Below are 15,155 nucleotides of genomic sequence, written 5' to 3'. Positions count from 1 at the left end.
GGGCGTCGTCGTGTCCGTTGCGTTGTCCGTTCTTTTATCTGCTGTGTTGTCCGCTGTGCTGTCCGCGGTATTATCCGTCGCCTTGTCCGTCGTCTTGAAGCGTGAAATATTTGCCAACGCAGAATCCTTTTCATCATCAGAATGGCTAACTGCTGCTCCCGAGGAGATTTTTTTCAAAAAATTGACGAGTGGTCGGCGTTAAAGAGGCGTCAACAATATTGCCATCGTGCAAATGAATGAATACAGTCAACTTTGGCCGGACGAGCGTAGAGTTTGAAGACGCTAGACAGCGTCAGTAATATTACCCAAAGCCATGCTCTTGAGAGCAAAACAGGTGCTAAATGTCAAAAAGAACAACAGGCATACCGTTAAGACTATAATTCAAAGCAACTGGAGAGTGCGTATCAGAGTCGAGGAGCGCTTTCAACGTCTCAGCATCGAGGCCCAGCTCTTGTAGTTCTCGCTGAACTTTTTTGAGGCATTTCTTTAGCTGGCCATACGGGATCGCTTGAGCGACCCAGTGAGGCGGGAAGCCTACAAGACGATAAGCGACTGTAAGCGGCTCAAGAGGCAGATACAACTGCTCTCGGATTATTGGAGGAAGTGTAGTAAGAAACACATACCTTGACTTGCCAAGGACTGCTTGAAATCATGGCCGAATTTCATGGCATCTGTTAATTATCATGAACATGTCACTGACGACCAAGGGCTGCCACGCCTACCTTTTCAAAGTTAAAAGAAGTCTGGCGCTACCAATAGAATATAACCATCCTGTCGCAAGACTAAAGTGGAGAAAAAAAGCAATAGCGGTAGAAATTTTGCAGGGCCGCAAAGGCACCCTCAGGAACTCGACGTGCACGGGGCCAATCATGTGGGGGCGATATGAGATAGTTCCTGAAGTACTTTGTACTTGCTGTAATGGTACACCGAAGAAGAAAAATGGAATGAACAAAATACCAGTAAGGTCTAGCAAAATGCGGCTTTTTTTCAAGCGTTCTAGAATCACTCTGTGTCCATTCAAGCGCATTTAGGTAAAAATTATCAATTTCTCTCTGTTCAGCGCCTATCTCTGGTGTTGGCGTTGGCACGTGTGGTCTTCAGGCACATGTCACGCTCCACTTTATTTGAACCAGTGGCTAGGACGCCGCTAGCAGCAGTTGCTCGGCATCCGGTTGCCGATTTGGACTGAAGTAAACAAACGCCATCATGTCACTGCAATGAAAGCAGCCCAAAGTTATATTCTCATTGCAATATTTTATTTTGGATATGGCTCTTACGCGAGCTGCTGATTTTTGTTTTAACAGCGACGATGATGAGCTACCGACATTAAACACTCTGCTAACCCGCTCTCCAAATCGCCCGCAGCCCAAATACTCGCACCCAAGATTAACAGCACCCAGCCTTGAGAAGAGCCGTACAACCACCATTAAGTCGAGAGAGCGACGTAAAGATGCAGACATAAAATCGTCCAAAATAGAAGTCATCGACTTGATATCAGACTCAGAAGACACAAGGCCCAAACGTGCCACCCCAACCTTTACTGGAAAGGAGATACGAAAGACATGGGAGCTGTCTCTAGATCACGCCGATGATGGTGTCATTGACGAGGGGACAACGCCTCGGAGCAGAGGCAGCCTTATGAACCCTCAGAAACCTAGAAAGAGTGAACATGGCCTCCAGTCACGTCTTAAGGAAAAGAACAGTGACTGCCCAGCTTCGAGAAAGGAGTCAACAAAACCAGTAAGAGGTTCTCGAGGGTCCTTGGAGCTGTCTGACGAATCCCTATTCACCAACAAAGCTGCATCAAAAACTCCATTCTTGAACTCTCTTGATTCTGCGCTGAGATTATCTCGGTCTCAATCTCGGTCTCTCACAAACGAAGGGTTATCTGACAGTGATGAAGAGCCGTTGACACGACACCCTCGTAATCGGCGTCTGCGCCGTCTTCAGACAGTGGGATTGGACTCTCAGGGGGAACTTTCTGAGAACAAAGATCGTCGAGATATAATCCATCCCTTCTCACACCTTCAGCTGGATCTTGAAGAATCACTAGGAAGAGATAGACTACGAAATCTTCCTGCCGCCTCTCCTAGGACATACAAACAAAAGGACCCGATACTACCTGACGAGTCTCATATCAAGATTCTACGAGAGCTAGACTTCGACATTGCTGAAGATCTGAAGTCTGATGATGATGATGACCTGCATGAGCCGCAAATGCCGCGTAAAGTTACCGATACCCAGTCGAGTGTTTCAAAAACGAGCTCTCCCAAAAAACAGTACAAGAAGTCTTTTGATGCGAAAAAAAGACCAGCTCGCGACGGACTTTCTCCAGCAGCTTGACTCCCGAATCACAGATGGCAAGATTGGAGAACTGACCGAATCAACGGGAGGAGTCAAGATTGTGTGGAGCAAGACTCTCAAGACAACAGCCGGTCGGGCAAGCTGGAAGCGAGAGACGGTGAGCTCGAAGCAAATCAAGGACGGCGTCAGCGTGGAGGTGAAACAGTATCGACACCATTCATCGATTGAGCTTGCCGAGAAGGTTATTGACGACGAGCAGCGCTTATTCAATGTCATAGCGCATGAATTTTGCCATTTGGCCAATTTCATGATCAATGGCATCAAAGACAACCCTCATGGGAAAGAGTTCAAGGTCTGGGCCGCAAAGTGCTCCAAGCTGTTTGGCTCACAGGGCATCAAGGTTACCACCAAACATACGTATGAGATCGACTTCAAATACGTATGGACTTGCACGGCATGCGGTTGTGAGTACAAGCGCCACTCCAAGAGCATCGATCTCAAGAGGCATCGATGTGGTAGTTGCAAAGCTGCACTTGAACAGACAAAACCAGCACCGCGGCAAGCCTCGACCGCTGGTAAATTGAGCGACTACCAGCTGTTTGTCAAAGAGCAAATGAAGATTGTTCGAAACGAGAACCCCGACAGCCAGCAAAAGGACGTTATGAAGATGATTGCGGATAAATGGGCCAAGGCTAAAACTAGTACGGATTAACAGCATCGCATACGCTACCATGTGTTCATTTTTGGGATATAGTCACTGCATAAACTGATAGTTGATAATATTGTTGATAGAGTCTCTTTACTGAAATAGTGAATATAATATTAGCCTATGTTTATGGTAATATGTGTGTGCTGTGTGATCTTACACATGCACGGAAGCACCTATGATGTAGTGTAAGCTGCATGTCACTGTCAGTGGGCATTGAGGCTCTCCCTCTGCATCTCTTGTTACAATTGACGCAGTGCTCGGTGGAAAAGGGGAGAAAACAAAGAGAGACACGAAACGTTGAAGGAAAACAGCAAGGCCATGGCACATAGGCTGGCTGACAACTCCGCAGCCATTTTCTCGCCATCCGTTGCCCGCATTGCCGCCTCTACTGCCCGCGACTGGTCATACGTCGATGCCTGGCTTGCGTCCAAGTCGCCGGCCTGGAAAACTTCATTGCCGCCCTTTGAGCGAAACCAGGACACGCTCAAGGCGCTTCTTGCTCTTGTGTCCTTGAACGAGGCGGCCGACGACCAGCGCCGTCTTCTTGCCCGGGTCGATGCGGCAGCTCTGCAGGGCCTGACCGCCGCTCAAAACAAGGCCGAGGCGGCCACTTCTCCCACCGGCAGCGCTCTTACAAAAGGCCATTTGCTCGACGCGATAGAGCACAGCCTGCCTAAAGATGGCGCCAGCGCTCTGGATGCCCTCACCACAGTGGCCTCTGAGGCTGCCACCGCCAGCCCTGATCCCGACCACCTGGGCAGCCTGATGCTTCGCCTCCAGGGCACGATTTACGGAGCCGAGCAGACGGCGGCCCGAGTTGATGCCTTTGAGCGCCACATTCAGCGAGAGGCCGAGGCAACGGAGGAGTTGCTCCATACGTTGCAGGGCGAATGCTATAAGCCGCCGTCGGATTTGGCCAAGCAAAACCTGGATGTGCAGCGAAGGATAAAGACCGTGTCTGCGCAGCTGCCCGATCTCCATGACCGCGTTGCGGCTCTTGGTGCATCCGTCGTGACGCCTTATTTAACCATTGGAGATGTGATTGACTTGGAGCAGCGATACCATGCTCTGGTGTTTCACATGAAGGAGCTTAGTGAGCACATTGCTGCTCTTTCGCAAGAGTAAGTCCAGTAGCCATATCCAATGTCATTGAACTATTCATAAGCTAACGCAGCCACCAGCAATTCATGACATTCTTTACGATATGACGACGTGGTCGTGGAAGCTGGTAGCGTTTCCTACCTATGAACACCTAAAATGTGGACTGGATTCTCATAATTGAATAATGGCTCAAAAGTCATTTGCTTCGCTATCGAAAAAAATCGCTGCCACACCTCCTTTCATTCTCTTTACAAACTATCCTCGTGGTATCTACTGGTTTCGACGGGACTTGCCTGACACGGCGCCCCCCTAATCTCCCAAATTGCCTTCCAAGTCCTGATTTTTTGACAGGTGGAGGGGATATTACCGGAGCCTGGTCTTTCGTTGGCACAGGCGGCCCAGAAGGCCCTGCTCGAGTGTTGTCTCTGTTTTTACCCTCCGGTGATGCTTCTCCTATGCGGAATTCGCTGACCCCAACCGAGAACGTGTCTTCAATGTCAACACTATGTCGTTGACTTCTTCTTGCCCTCTCTTGAACGCTGCGAAATTTTTCCAGAAGTTCAACCCATCGTATTGCTCCTTCTTCTCGCCCCTTCAGTCTGTTTGGTCGGTCATAGTTTGACGACGTCGGAGCACCTGCTACACTGTACTCATTATTCTTATTAGTTATGAATGACACTTTTAGAGATTTCCTCGAATATCTAGAATATGTATGCATCAGTCGTACCTTCGTGGGGCAATTTGCAGGTACCCTATTGAGCTGACACTGTTGAGTCGATTTTTCAATGCAGCAAACGCAGATGACTGCGGCAAAAGCATGAGAATCCCATACATGCATTTGTAGAGGAACGGGTATTTCTCAGGCTCTAGTAGTTGCAGACGCAGATCTATTTTTTTCTCTCGTTAGCGGGAAAATTGTTTACTCAACCCTTAATAAACTTGGACTAGGGGAAAGACTTGCATGTGAAGACGGGCGATTCAATGAGCTGAACAAGCTTGTCGACTTGGATCAGCATGTTGACTGTCATGTCTAATTCTCCACTATTCAAGTGTAAGTGCCTAGTCCATAGGGGTTCCGTCAAGAGATCTCACAATATTTGTAACAGATTGTATGCCTGCTCATAAGCCTGGGAAAGGAGGCACAGAGAGAATGTTGCAACTGCGTTGTAGCACCATGACCGGAATAGAGCCACAAATAAAGTCTGACCATCCTGTATATTTGGTCAGTTGGTGCTATTCATTCATATGAAGGCTGTAATACAAAGGAGAGACAAGGAGGAAATTGACGGTCGACAAAGCTTTCATACCTTTGTTTCTAAGTTTCTCAGCCGCTTGCGGACTTCTGCTAATTGAGGTGCAGTGATCAAGTTGTTATTGAGATTCTGCACCATTATGCTAGCAAATTCAACATCTTCTTCCTTTTCGATGCAATCGGCTAGCGTTCGGTATATGCGCTCTGGGCTGAGGCTGATGCAGAGCTGCCGAATGATAAGATTCCCCCGAGTTTCCAATAATTTACGGTCTGTGGAAAATAGCTGCAGTAAGTTAACCATGAAGCTAGCGAAGTAATCGTCTTCACTATTGCGAGAAATTTGAGACAGCAATTGTAAATCTCTAGTGACAACAGCATCTGAAGGGTCTGAGAGGGTCTTCAGAAGTGCTGGGAAGGTGCCGTCGTTGAAGGCCAATACCTTGCGCGGGGCCTTTCTGTGCAGCATGATGAGCCAAGTTAGGGCAGCTACACGTGTAGCTTCGTGGTCGTTCAAGAAAAGCAAGGTAAGCGAATTAACAGCAGCGGTATAGTCGAGGTTGGTTTGGATTTGGTTTGCATCAGACGTGGCGACTGCAGTGGAAGACACCCGGCCACTTCCCGGCGTTGAGCTACGGATTTCAATATCCCTGGAATTCGATAGCGATGTTCGACCGACGCTGCTGCTATCCTGCTTTTCTTGTGACAAAGATAGCCGAACGTTCGAAGCTGCTGCCTGCGTTGCATTGACATCGGATTCATCTGACAAAGATACAACATAGTCCATGAGACAAGTGTTGACTCTAGTCGCCGCAAGGCGAATAGTCTCCTTGGTACTGGCCATTGCTGGGAGCATATGAGCCAAGATCTTGGGTGTGAAAGGCAGCACTTCTTCAGGGCAGATATCGAGAAACTCAACAATCCATCTGAGCGATTCGAGTAGGCAGTCCTCCTCTTGATCATTGTCAGCATATATCACAATATGGGAAGGATAGGGATCAGGAGGGAGGAAACAAACCCAAGGGAGAATCAAGAGTAGCTGTAAGAATATCCAGAATTTCTTTGTAGTTGATTTCCACATCCTGGCCAGGGATCCAGTCCTCTTCCAGGCTGTCCTCATCATCGTCATTTAGAGCATCAGAGTCCAGCTCATCTCCTTCATCCAGTTGAGGGCGACCGCCCGCGCTATCCATAGATTCCTGACGCTTTCTTTTACCGCCTTCTTTGAATCTCTTGTTCTCAACCAGTCCTCTTTTGACTTGGGAGATTCTCTTAATTTCGTTGAGAAACTTGTCAAGGCAAGTTTGTGTAGCCACACGAACATCGACATTTTGATCGCTCAGGAATTTGAGGATCCCGCCAAGAAATTCCGGGAGATAAGTTACCAACTCTAGATCTGGGATTGAGTCTAGAAGTGTAATCCAGCCAACGAGAAACTGTCGAGTGAAAGGGTTGATGACGTGAATTCGTTCTTTGAGTAGTGGGATAAAGCGCTGTAATGAAAAAGCCGTCGGTAAGTTTTGCTGATGCTCATCCGTAGCTGTATTATCTCCGACGCTCGAAGAAGTTTCCAAGACTGAAATGTAGGACGCAGCAGACTCGGATACAATATCCTTTATAAGCCGATCCAGTAACTCGGCTCCGTTTTTGACAGACAATTCTGAATCCGCTCCAAGCTATAAGGTAGCCCATCGGTTAACCAGTCATTCTCAAGCTTCCTTTTGTTTTTGGAAAGGCAGCGAAGAAGCATACTTTACATAGCTGATCGAATATACTGTTAAAATAAGTCAATATCTCGCCCTTAGCTACCTTGGCTATATTGTACATCGCCTCGCATGCATAGTATCGGACTCTCGCATCCTGATCAGTGAAGCAGGCAAGTACAGGAGGAACAATGTTTACAAGATAGTCAGGAAGTGCCTGTAAAGAAGGTCAGCAGCGGCACCACCAAGCATCAAAATCTTGACCAGTGCAAAGCTCAGGTCGAGTAGAGGACGGCACATTTGGCACGCAAAAGAACAGGCAAGACTGAAAATCAAACAGTCAATGTATCCTCGTGCGGCTAGCACAGAACTGGCACAAAAAAGCTGGACATACCGTGCCAAGCGCGATCGCTGCTGCGGCCAGGCCAATCAAGCCTCCGTTTCGAGCATGTGGTTGATGAACCGCATAAGCATATTCATTACACAATTGGTCAAGGATATCTTTAATGCGCTCGAACGATCCGGAAGCAACAAGGTCTCGTATTATCTTCTCAAGTCTAGAGTATGTAACCAGAGTAAGCGACATATATGGGAGCAGTGCATCAACAGTTGGGCAGGACCTGTGCCATACTCGAGTGCCCCAACTTTACGCTTATCATATAGCTTGTCATTCAGCGCCCGCTGAATATTTGTATCCATCTTTCTAGGCGTTTCATGCTTGAATCAGCAGGAGATGGCGAGCGATAATCGGCGCTATGGACGAGGCAGCGGATGGCGGTCGAGAGCTGAATTCAGAGATGCATAGGATCAATCTGGGCCATTGCGTGTATGTGCATGTTGCAGGTAGGTAGCTCGAAGGCGGGAGACCAAAACAAGCTTAGAGGGGTGCTATAGTACAGTGCAGCTAGGTCGAACTCCGCAGATGCATGACGGAATTAGGTAAGGTGAATTTGACGAAATCAAGGTGCACGATACGGATACTGTAATGACACTTCATAAATCATTTAATTACAGCACGGTCCATCTAAATTGCATTTCACGTATTGCTGCACCAGCTACCTCTCCATTAAGACTGCAAAAATATAGATACGGTAGCTGAGAGCATATAGATAATAGGTAGCAGTGCCTTGGATTTAACAATTTTTTTTTGTATTATTCCTTGTTATATATACTAGATGTGGTCACCAAAAGTTACATACACGGTAGACTTAAATGCATACAATGACTCCCAACGCATCGGAGCTCGATCCTCTTTCAACCGCTTCTCTCTCGCTTCTTGGCTTGTCATGAGATCATGGACTTTTGAACACCAGTGCCATGTTCATTATTATGTTGTTCAAAGCTCTTTCGCTTTCTAGTTCTTCTTGGCCATGGTGTTCAGGGCGCTTCCGTTCTTGAACCACTCAATCTGCGCCTCGTTGAAAGTCTGCTGCAGCTTGACTTCGAAAGGCTTGCCGTCCTTGGGGTGAACAGTCATGATGAGAGGCTTTCCAACGGCGAGCTCAGTGCAGGGAATATCAACCTATTTATCTTATTAGTACTCACAGTTTGATTTACAGAAAAACTCGTTATGAAAGAGGGATCGGAAGCTTACCTTGTCCTCAGGCTTGATCTTGTCATAGTCAGCGGGGTCAGCAAAGGTCAGGGGAAGCATGCCCTGCTTCTTCAAGTTGGTCTCGTGGATACGAGCGAAGCTTCGGGTGATAATGGCCAGGCCACCCAGGTGACGAGGCTCCAGAGCGGCATGCTCACGAGAGCTACCCTCGCCGTAGTTCCAGTCACCAACGACAACCCACTTGATACCCTTCTTCTTGTAGTCGCGGGCAACTGCGGGAACAGCATCCCAGTCGCCGGTGGTGAAGTTCTTGATCTTGTTGGCCTCATCGTTGGCCTCGTTAATAGCACCAATCAACATGTTGTTGGAGATGTTATCAAGATGGCCACGGTACTTCAGCCAGGGACCAGCCATGGAGATGTGGTCAGTGGTGGTCTTGCCCTTGGCCTTGATCAGGATAGGCACGTCCTTGGCATCCTTGCCATCCCAGGGCTGGAAGGGCTCCAGGACCTGAAGACGATCAGAAGTGGGGCTGACCTGCACGGTAACGGAAGCACGCTCCTTGGGCGGGGCCTGGTAGGTGTCCCGGCCCGCGTCATAGCCCTTGGCAGGGAGACCGTCGCCAGTGGGGGGCTTGAGCATGAACTCCTTGCCATCCTTGCCGACAAGCTTATCGGTAAGGGGGGTTAAAGTGCAGAGAGCCTGCAATGGAGAGAGCGACAACCAAGTCGGGGGAGGTGACGAAAGAGTGAGTGGCAGGGTTGCCGTCGTTACGTCCGGTAAAGTTTCGGTTGTATGAAGAGAGAATGGAGTTGGCTTCGCCCTTCTTCACATCCCGACGATCCCACTGACCAATACAAGGACCGCAAGCATTGGCAAGGACAAGGCCGCCAAATTCCTCAAAGGTCTGGAGCTGGCCATCGCGCTCAATAGTGGCGCGGATCTGCTCAGAGCCAGGAGTAACGGTGAAAACGGCCTTGGCCTTCAAGCCGTGATCGAGAGCATCACGAGCGATAGAAGCGGCGCGGGACATGTCTTCGTAGGATGAGTTGGTGCAAGAGCCAATCAGACCAACCTTGAGCTCTTCAGGCCAGTTGTTGTCCTTGACAGCCTGGCTGAACTTGGAAATGGGAGTGGCCAGATCAGGGGTGAATGGGCCGTTGATGTGAGGCTCAAGTTCAGATAGGTTGATCTCGATAAGCTGATCGTACTCGGCGCCCTGATCCTCGCGAAGCTCGGTAGCATAGGCGCGGGCGAAGTCTCCGATATCCTTGCGCTTGGTAGCGGCAAGGTAGTCGTACATGCGATCGTTGAAAGGGAACAGGGAGGTGGTGGCACCAATCTCGGCACCCATGTTGCAGATCGTACCCATGCCAGTGGCTGAGATGCCCTCGACACCGGGGCCGTGGTACTCAACAATAGAGCCAGTACCACCCTTGACAGTCAAGATATCAGCGACCTTGAGAATGATGTCTATGGGATTATCGTGTCAGCAAACAAAGGCCCATAAATTCAGGAAAATATGTTTTTGCAAAATCCTCATGATCATAACTCACCCTTTGGCGAAGTCCATCCCGACAGCTGGCCAGTCAGCTTAACACCGAGGACATTAGGAGCCTTCAGCTCCCAAGGCAGGTTGGCCATGACGTCAACAGCGTCAGCACCACCCACACCGATAGCAGCCATACCAAGACCACCACCGTTGGGAGTGTGTGAATCAGTACCAATAAGAAGACCACCGGGGAAAGCATAGTTCTCAAGCAGAATCTGGTGGATGATACCAGAGCCAGGGCGCCAGAAACCGATGTTGTACTTGGCACAAGCAGAAGACAGGAAATCGTAAACCTCCTTGTTGATGCCAACGGCTCGCTCAAGATCCTTGGCACCACCAACTTGGGCCTCAATCAGATGGTCACAGTGGACGGTGGTGGGGTTGGCAACGGCATCCATGCCAGCGGACATGAACTGCAAGATAGCCATCTGGGCAGTAGCATCCTGGCAAGCAACGCGATCAGGGCGCAGCTTGAGGTAAGACTTGCCTCTCTCAATGTCCTGACCATGAGGGTCGTCCAAGTGAGAGTAGAGAATCTTTTCGGCATAAGTCAAAGGTCGGTTGAGGCGGGCACGGACGATGGAGAGGTTTTCGGACATCTTCTTGTAGTTGATGAAGTTGTTCTCCTCCCAGTTGTTCTGGCGGACCTGTGAGCACGAGGCAAGTCAGCATGGTAAGTCCCAAGCTACAAAACTCCAGAGAGGCTCAGAGAGGCTCTCCAGAGGACATGGGGAGTCCAATGACCTTTCTGTCGAGGGCAGAATCAGAGACGGTAGCCAGACGGCGAACACTGCTGGCCGCGCCACCGGCGGCGCGGCTCCGAGCAATACTGCCCAGAACCTGTCTGGAAGCAAGCATGATGCAGACTCGGCCAATTGAGGAGTCTATAGACTGCAGTCAATCAGAAAAGCGTGGATGCTGGCGAGCAGCAGAAATCTGTCGTCAAAACCAGAAAATGCCTTGGAGGGGGGAATGTTATAAAGACACCAGAGTGGAGAGCGGAATTTGCCTGGGTGGGGAGAGGTGTTTTTCGGCTCGTGCTGCGGCCAGTCGTTTGGCCTCTGCGAAAGAAAAGATGGGACCCTCAGCCGGGATAGCAGGGCAATGACAGAATGTGCGTCTTAGAGCTGGCATGGCCCTACCCTCGCTGGCCACTCACAGGCCGTGTAAAAGCAATCCCTTGGCCCGCGTTGTCGCTTGTGCCGAGCTAAACCTCCCCTCCTCCAGCCGAGCTTGGCCTGCACCGGGGGGTAGGTGATTTTTTTTTCTTTTCTGCCCGTGCAGACTTTATTACCCCATACATGAGCTGGTGTTACAGTATTCGCGTTAGCATGTAGCAGGGCGAATCTTGCTGATCCCTAATATTGCAAGCCCACTTGGCAACTGCTGAAGGAGGTAGGTAGGTAGAGATAGACAGCCTTGAGGTTGTAAACACGGGTAGACAAATGCTATTGAAAGCTTACATACCTACCTATGTATACATAATCAGTGGATGATTTTCTGTGCTTTTACCGCACACACAAATAGCACACAGAGGCTGCGTGTTTTAACGAGCTATTGGTGTTGCAGCGCTAAACATGTAAGCGTGTAAGTACACCACCATTAGAGCCAACCTGCATGCCGCCGTAGCTGCCGGGCGTGATGCCTCCGAAACCACGCCCAAGACATGTGACGTCGCAGATGCAAGCTTCTTGCATCGCATGGGCGCCAATTGTTACGTCAACTAGGTGGCTGGATGAATCGGCAGATTTTTCAGTGGCTACATGCAAGCATAGCCAGGCAAGGCTCAAGCAACGACTGCTGCATCGCGGTTCTTCTCAGTTTCGCGGACCAAGCAAACATCTATTACATTGCGCAAAGACGTAGCCTTGCGGCTGAAGCCTCGGCACGAGACAGCGGAAGCATCGGTCGCCGGCCTCTGAGCTCGTTTTTGCGAACTTCTCGGTAATAGTTCTCGGAACCCGAAATGGCGTTAAAGGCGGAGCTCGGTCCCTAGCGCCATTACCGGAGGCTTTGGCAGCGCGAGGAGGTCCTGGCTCCGCACCTACTTTATCTTAATTCCAGCGAGGTGCGAAATACGGAGAAGCAATAACCGTACTACCCCGGCTAGTAGAGATCAGTACTAAGCTACACTGCCTGCTGAGGTAAGGTATATATGTATATATAGGTAGGTACCTGGTAGTAGATGAAGAATTTCAATAAATGCGTGACATTAGCAGCCATAATAGTACGTAGTATATACACATATAGGTATATGAGCGTGCTCTTGTAAAACTGAATGGCTACAAAATCTAGCAAAAGCAGGTCTAATGTGATATATACTGGAACACGGCTGACACTTCACTCCCCCGCATACTCCTGTCTCAGCAACAGATCCTGTATTGGCTGCAGCTGAGAGTTGACAAAATGATTCCAAGTGCTTGTATCGCCATACAACATAGCAGGCGCCTTGATGAATTGTCGGCCATCGGACTTGCACCTTTTGCACTTAAATGTATCGTGAGTGTCGCTAGTTGTATCAGGCCGATATTGAAAGAGCTCTCGAAGGCTGTCGAGAGAGAAGTGGCGCTCTACATCCTCAGCAGAGTCCACCACGCACGAAGATAAACTTTGCTTGTGGGATTGCCGTTGAAAGATCTTCTCTTCAATAGTGCCCGTGGCAATGAAGCGGTAAACGAAGCAATCTTTCTTCTGACCATCTCGCCAAACTCGTGCCAAAGCTTGTTGGTCGGCCGCGGGGTTCCAATCCGGATCAAAGAGGACGAGACGGTTTGCGCCAATGAGGTTTATGCCACAGCCACCTGCCTTGCTGCTCAACAAGAAGATGAACTCATCTCCGTTTGGATCATTGAAACGATCAACTAGTTTTTGCCGTTTGTTCACGTTCATTGTTCCGTCAAGCCGTAGACATCCATACTGGCGATCTCTGCAGAGACGTTCGAAGAGATCTAGTGTAGACGTGTAATTGCTGATGAGCACAATCTTGTCGTTTGTGTCTTCTCGAATCTTGGCCAGCATTCGATCGAGAACTTGCATCTTGCCCGAATACCAGGGTTTGATGTCTCGGTCCCTCCCCCGACTTTCTTTAGGGACATAGTCGCCTGGAAAGCATTTCTCCGAGCCGGGCAAGTCATCTGCAAGGTTTAGGAGGTCAGGATGGTTGCAGAGTTTTTTGAGGATGTTGATGGCTTTGAGAGGCTGGCTGCCCTTGCCGCGCAAAAGAGCTTGGATGTCTGGACTCGTGATAAAATAATTATAGAGATCGAGCTGGAACGGAGCCAGGTTGCAAAAGACTACATGTTCGTATTTGACCGGGAGATACTTGGAAAGAATGTCGTTTGTTCGTCGAATGAGGAATTTGTTGACAACACCAAGTAACTCGGATGTGCATTCGTCCCCGCGTCGGCGATCCTGTTCTGACGCGTCGGCATCTCGCCCACGCAAGATGGGTATTTCAAATCGTTTCCGAAACTCCAATCGCGACCCGAGAAGGTCTGGGTTGGCAAAACTGGTCAAAGCAAAGTATTCCGTAAGGTCGTTTTGGATCGGCGTGCCAGTGAGAATAACTCGTCTAGATACCTTAAGGTCGTTCAAAGCATTAAATGTGTTGCTGTCGGCGTTTTTTAAACGATGCCCCTCATCACAAAATAGAAGGCCAATCTTAGTGTGCTTGAGCTCTTCAACGTTAAGCCGAAGAGTCTCATACGAGACAATAATAACTGGTCGTGTGACGGATCGGCCAGAAGCAATTGCCCACTGACGAAGCTGGCGTTTCAACTCTTCCTTTGGCGCTTTCCCATCAATGGCAAATGGATTGATAGCGTTAGGACCAAGCCATTTTGTCAACTCATTTGCCCAATTTTTTACCAAACTTGCTGGGCACACAACGATAGCTTTCTGGATGGTGGATTTTCCGGCACTAGGAGATTGCTTTAACAATGTCCACATGAGAGTAATGCACTGGAGCGTTTTTCCCAGCCCCATCTCGTCAGCCATAATGCATCCCTGAGCCTTCTCATCGACGAGCCCTGTGACACATTTGTACATGAACTTGACTCCTTCAATTTGATGTGGGCGAAGGCATTTCGCAATCTTGGGGTCAATCACAACTGGAACTTTGGGATGATCTGTTTCCACTTGTTTCTGAATTCCGAGAATCTCAGCCAGGCTTTTATGCACAATCGGGGCATCAAGCTTCGAGGGTTCCACCTCCTTTGGTACCACGTTTTCCTGGATTATATCAGGCTTCGAATCAACTGTCGGATCGTAAAGAACAATCGCAAATTCGCCGGATGGGTCATGCAGAGGCCTAGGGACAAATACGGCTCCACGTCGGAGCCCGAGAGTCGGCGGAGGCCTTGATGAACCATAGTCGCCCTGAGTTTTGTCTTTTAGAGGAATAGAGAAAGCTTTTCGAAAGACAACATTTTTATCTTTCACTTGAAAGACTGGAAACTTTGGCAGTGAAGGCGTTTGAAGGCCATTGCCGTCGTATGACGTGTCGATGTTTGCTCCTTCATTTTCATCGGCTCCTCTGTAGTCTACTTTCCTCTTTTTCCGGACAGGCCGGTCTGACGTGGATGCTGCATTCGCCGGTGCAGGGCATTTGAATGGCTTACGAAGCGTATCAAGATTCTGAGATTTTGAAGCTTGATGGTTCGACCTGCTGGGGTTTTTGTCCTTCAGCGTTTGGTGGGATGGTGCACTGCAAAATGTAAATATAGATTCATCCTTAGCCCACCAAACTTGGTCCAGAGTCACTTACATTACTTTCATGGCGAAATAGCACAATGATCACGCGCTTGCTGGCTAAAAAAAAACGATGGTGATTCTGATTGTCGATGCAACATGCACGATATGAATGGGACAGCGCGTTCCTTCTTGAGAAGCCGCAGCTAACGCGCGAAACCAGGACGCGTCCTCACGTGATTAGGTAAATACAAAATACTCGTAAACTGCGGTATGCCAACGTGTGAGGCTGT

At 49.1% G+C, this 15,155-nt stretch overlaps 7 protein-coding genes across 7 annotated transcripts; 2 read left to right on the top strand and 5 right to left on the bottom strand.

The window, feature by feature from the left end:
• Positions 1-145: 145 nt before the first annotated feature.
• TrAtP1_008041 (uncharacterized protein) lies at positions 146-666 on the bottom strand (the record flags this gene model as incomplete). Its single annotated transcript, XM_014086341.2, has 3 exons — positions 146-282; positions 367-534; positions 624-666. The coding sequence occupies 3 exons, from the start codon at positions 664-666 to the stop codon at positions 146-148; spliced, it is 348 nt and encodes a 115-aa protein (XP_013941816.2).
• Positions 667-1,266: 600 nt separating this feature from the next.
• On the top strand, positions 1,267-2,343 carry TrAtP1_008040 (uncharacterized protein; the record flags this gene model as incomplete). The annotated part of the gene is made up of 1 exon (XM_066113763.1): positions 1,267-2,343. One exon carries the CDS (start codon positions 1,267-1,269, stop codon positions 2,341-2,343), a length of 1,077 nt encoding a protein of 358 aa, XP_065969851.1.
• A 988-nt stretch (positions 2,344-3,331) lies between these two features.
• On the top strand, positions 3,332-4,204 carry TrAtP1_008039 (uncharacterized protein; the record flags this gene model as incomplete). Its single annotated transcript, XM_014086474.2, has 2 exons — positions 3,332-4,134; positions 4,195-4,204. The coding sequence occupies 2 exons, from the start codon at positions 3,332-3,334 to the stop codon at positions 4,202-4,204; spliced, it is 813 nt and encodes a 270-aa protein (XP_013941949.1).
• Positions 4,205-4,322: 118 nt separating this feature from the next.
• On the bottom strand, positions 4,323-7,765 carry TrAtP1_008038 (uncharacterized protein; the record flags this gene model as incomplete). The annotated part of the gene is made up of 9 exons (XM_066113762.1): positions 4,323-4,758; positions 4,842-5,001; positions 5,076-5,155; positions 5,207-5,325; positions 5,422-6,317; positions 6,382-7,039; positions 7,116-7,283; positions 7,461-7,623; positions 7,698-7,765. The coding sequence occupies 9 exons, from the start codon at positions 7,763-7,765 to the stop codon at positions 4,323-4,325; spliced, it is 2,748 nt and encodes a 915-aa protein (XP_065969850.1).
• A 655-nt stretch (positions 7,766-8,420) lies between these two features.
• Positions 8,421-9,035, bottom strand: TrAtP1_008037 (uncharacterized protein; the record flags this gene model as incomplete). Its single annotated transcript, XM_066113761.1, has 2 exons — positions 8,421-8,588; positions 8,661-9,035. 2 exons carry the CDS (start codon positions 9,033-9,035, stop codon positions 8,421-8,423), a joined length of 543 nt encoding a protein of 180 aa, XP_065969849.1.
• A 256-nt stretch (positions 9,036-9,291) lies between these two features.
• On the bottom strand, positions 9,292-11,031 carry TrAtP1_008036 (uncharacterized protein; the record flags this gene model as incomplete). Its single annotated transcript, XM_014086473.2, has 3 exons — positions 9,292-10,094; positions 10,178-10,820; positions 10,918-11,031. 3 exons carry the CDS (start codon positions 11,029-11,031, stop codon positions 9,292-9,294), a joined length of 1,560 nt encoding a protein of 519 aa, XP_013941948.2.
• Positions 11,032-11,792: 761 nt separating this feature from the next.
• On the bottom strand, positions 11,793-15,144 carry TrAtP1_008035 (uncharacterized protein). The gene is made up of 2 exons (XM_014086472.2): positions 14,939-15,144; positions 11,793-14,878 (listed from the first exon to the last, which is right to left on the bottom strand). The coding sequence occupies exons 1-2, from the start codon at positions 14,947-14,949 to the stop codon at positions 12,514-12,516; spliced, it is 2,376 nt and encodes a 791-aa protein (XP_013941947.2). The 5' UTR covers positions 14,950-15,144; the 3' UTR covers positions 11,793-12,513.
• Between the last annotated feature and the right edge of the window lie 11 nt (positions 15,145-15,155).

The sequence above is a fragment of the Trichoderma atroviride genome, chromosome 4 (assembly GCF_020647795.1).
Source record: "Trichoderma atroviride chromosome 4, complete sequence".
NCBI classification, from domain to species: Eukaryota; Fungi; Ascomycota; class Sordariomycetes; order Hypocreales; family Hypocreaceae; genus Trichoderma; species Trichoderma atroviride.
This window is presented reverse-complemented; position numbering and strand designations above follow the sequence as displayed.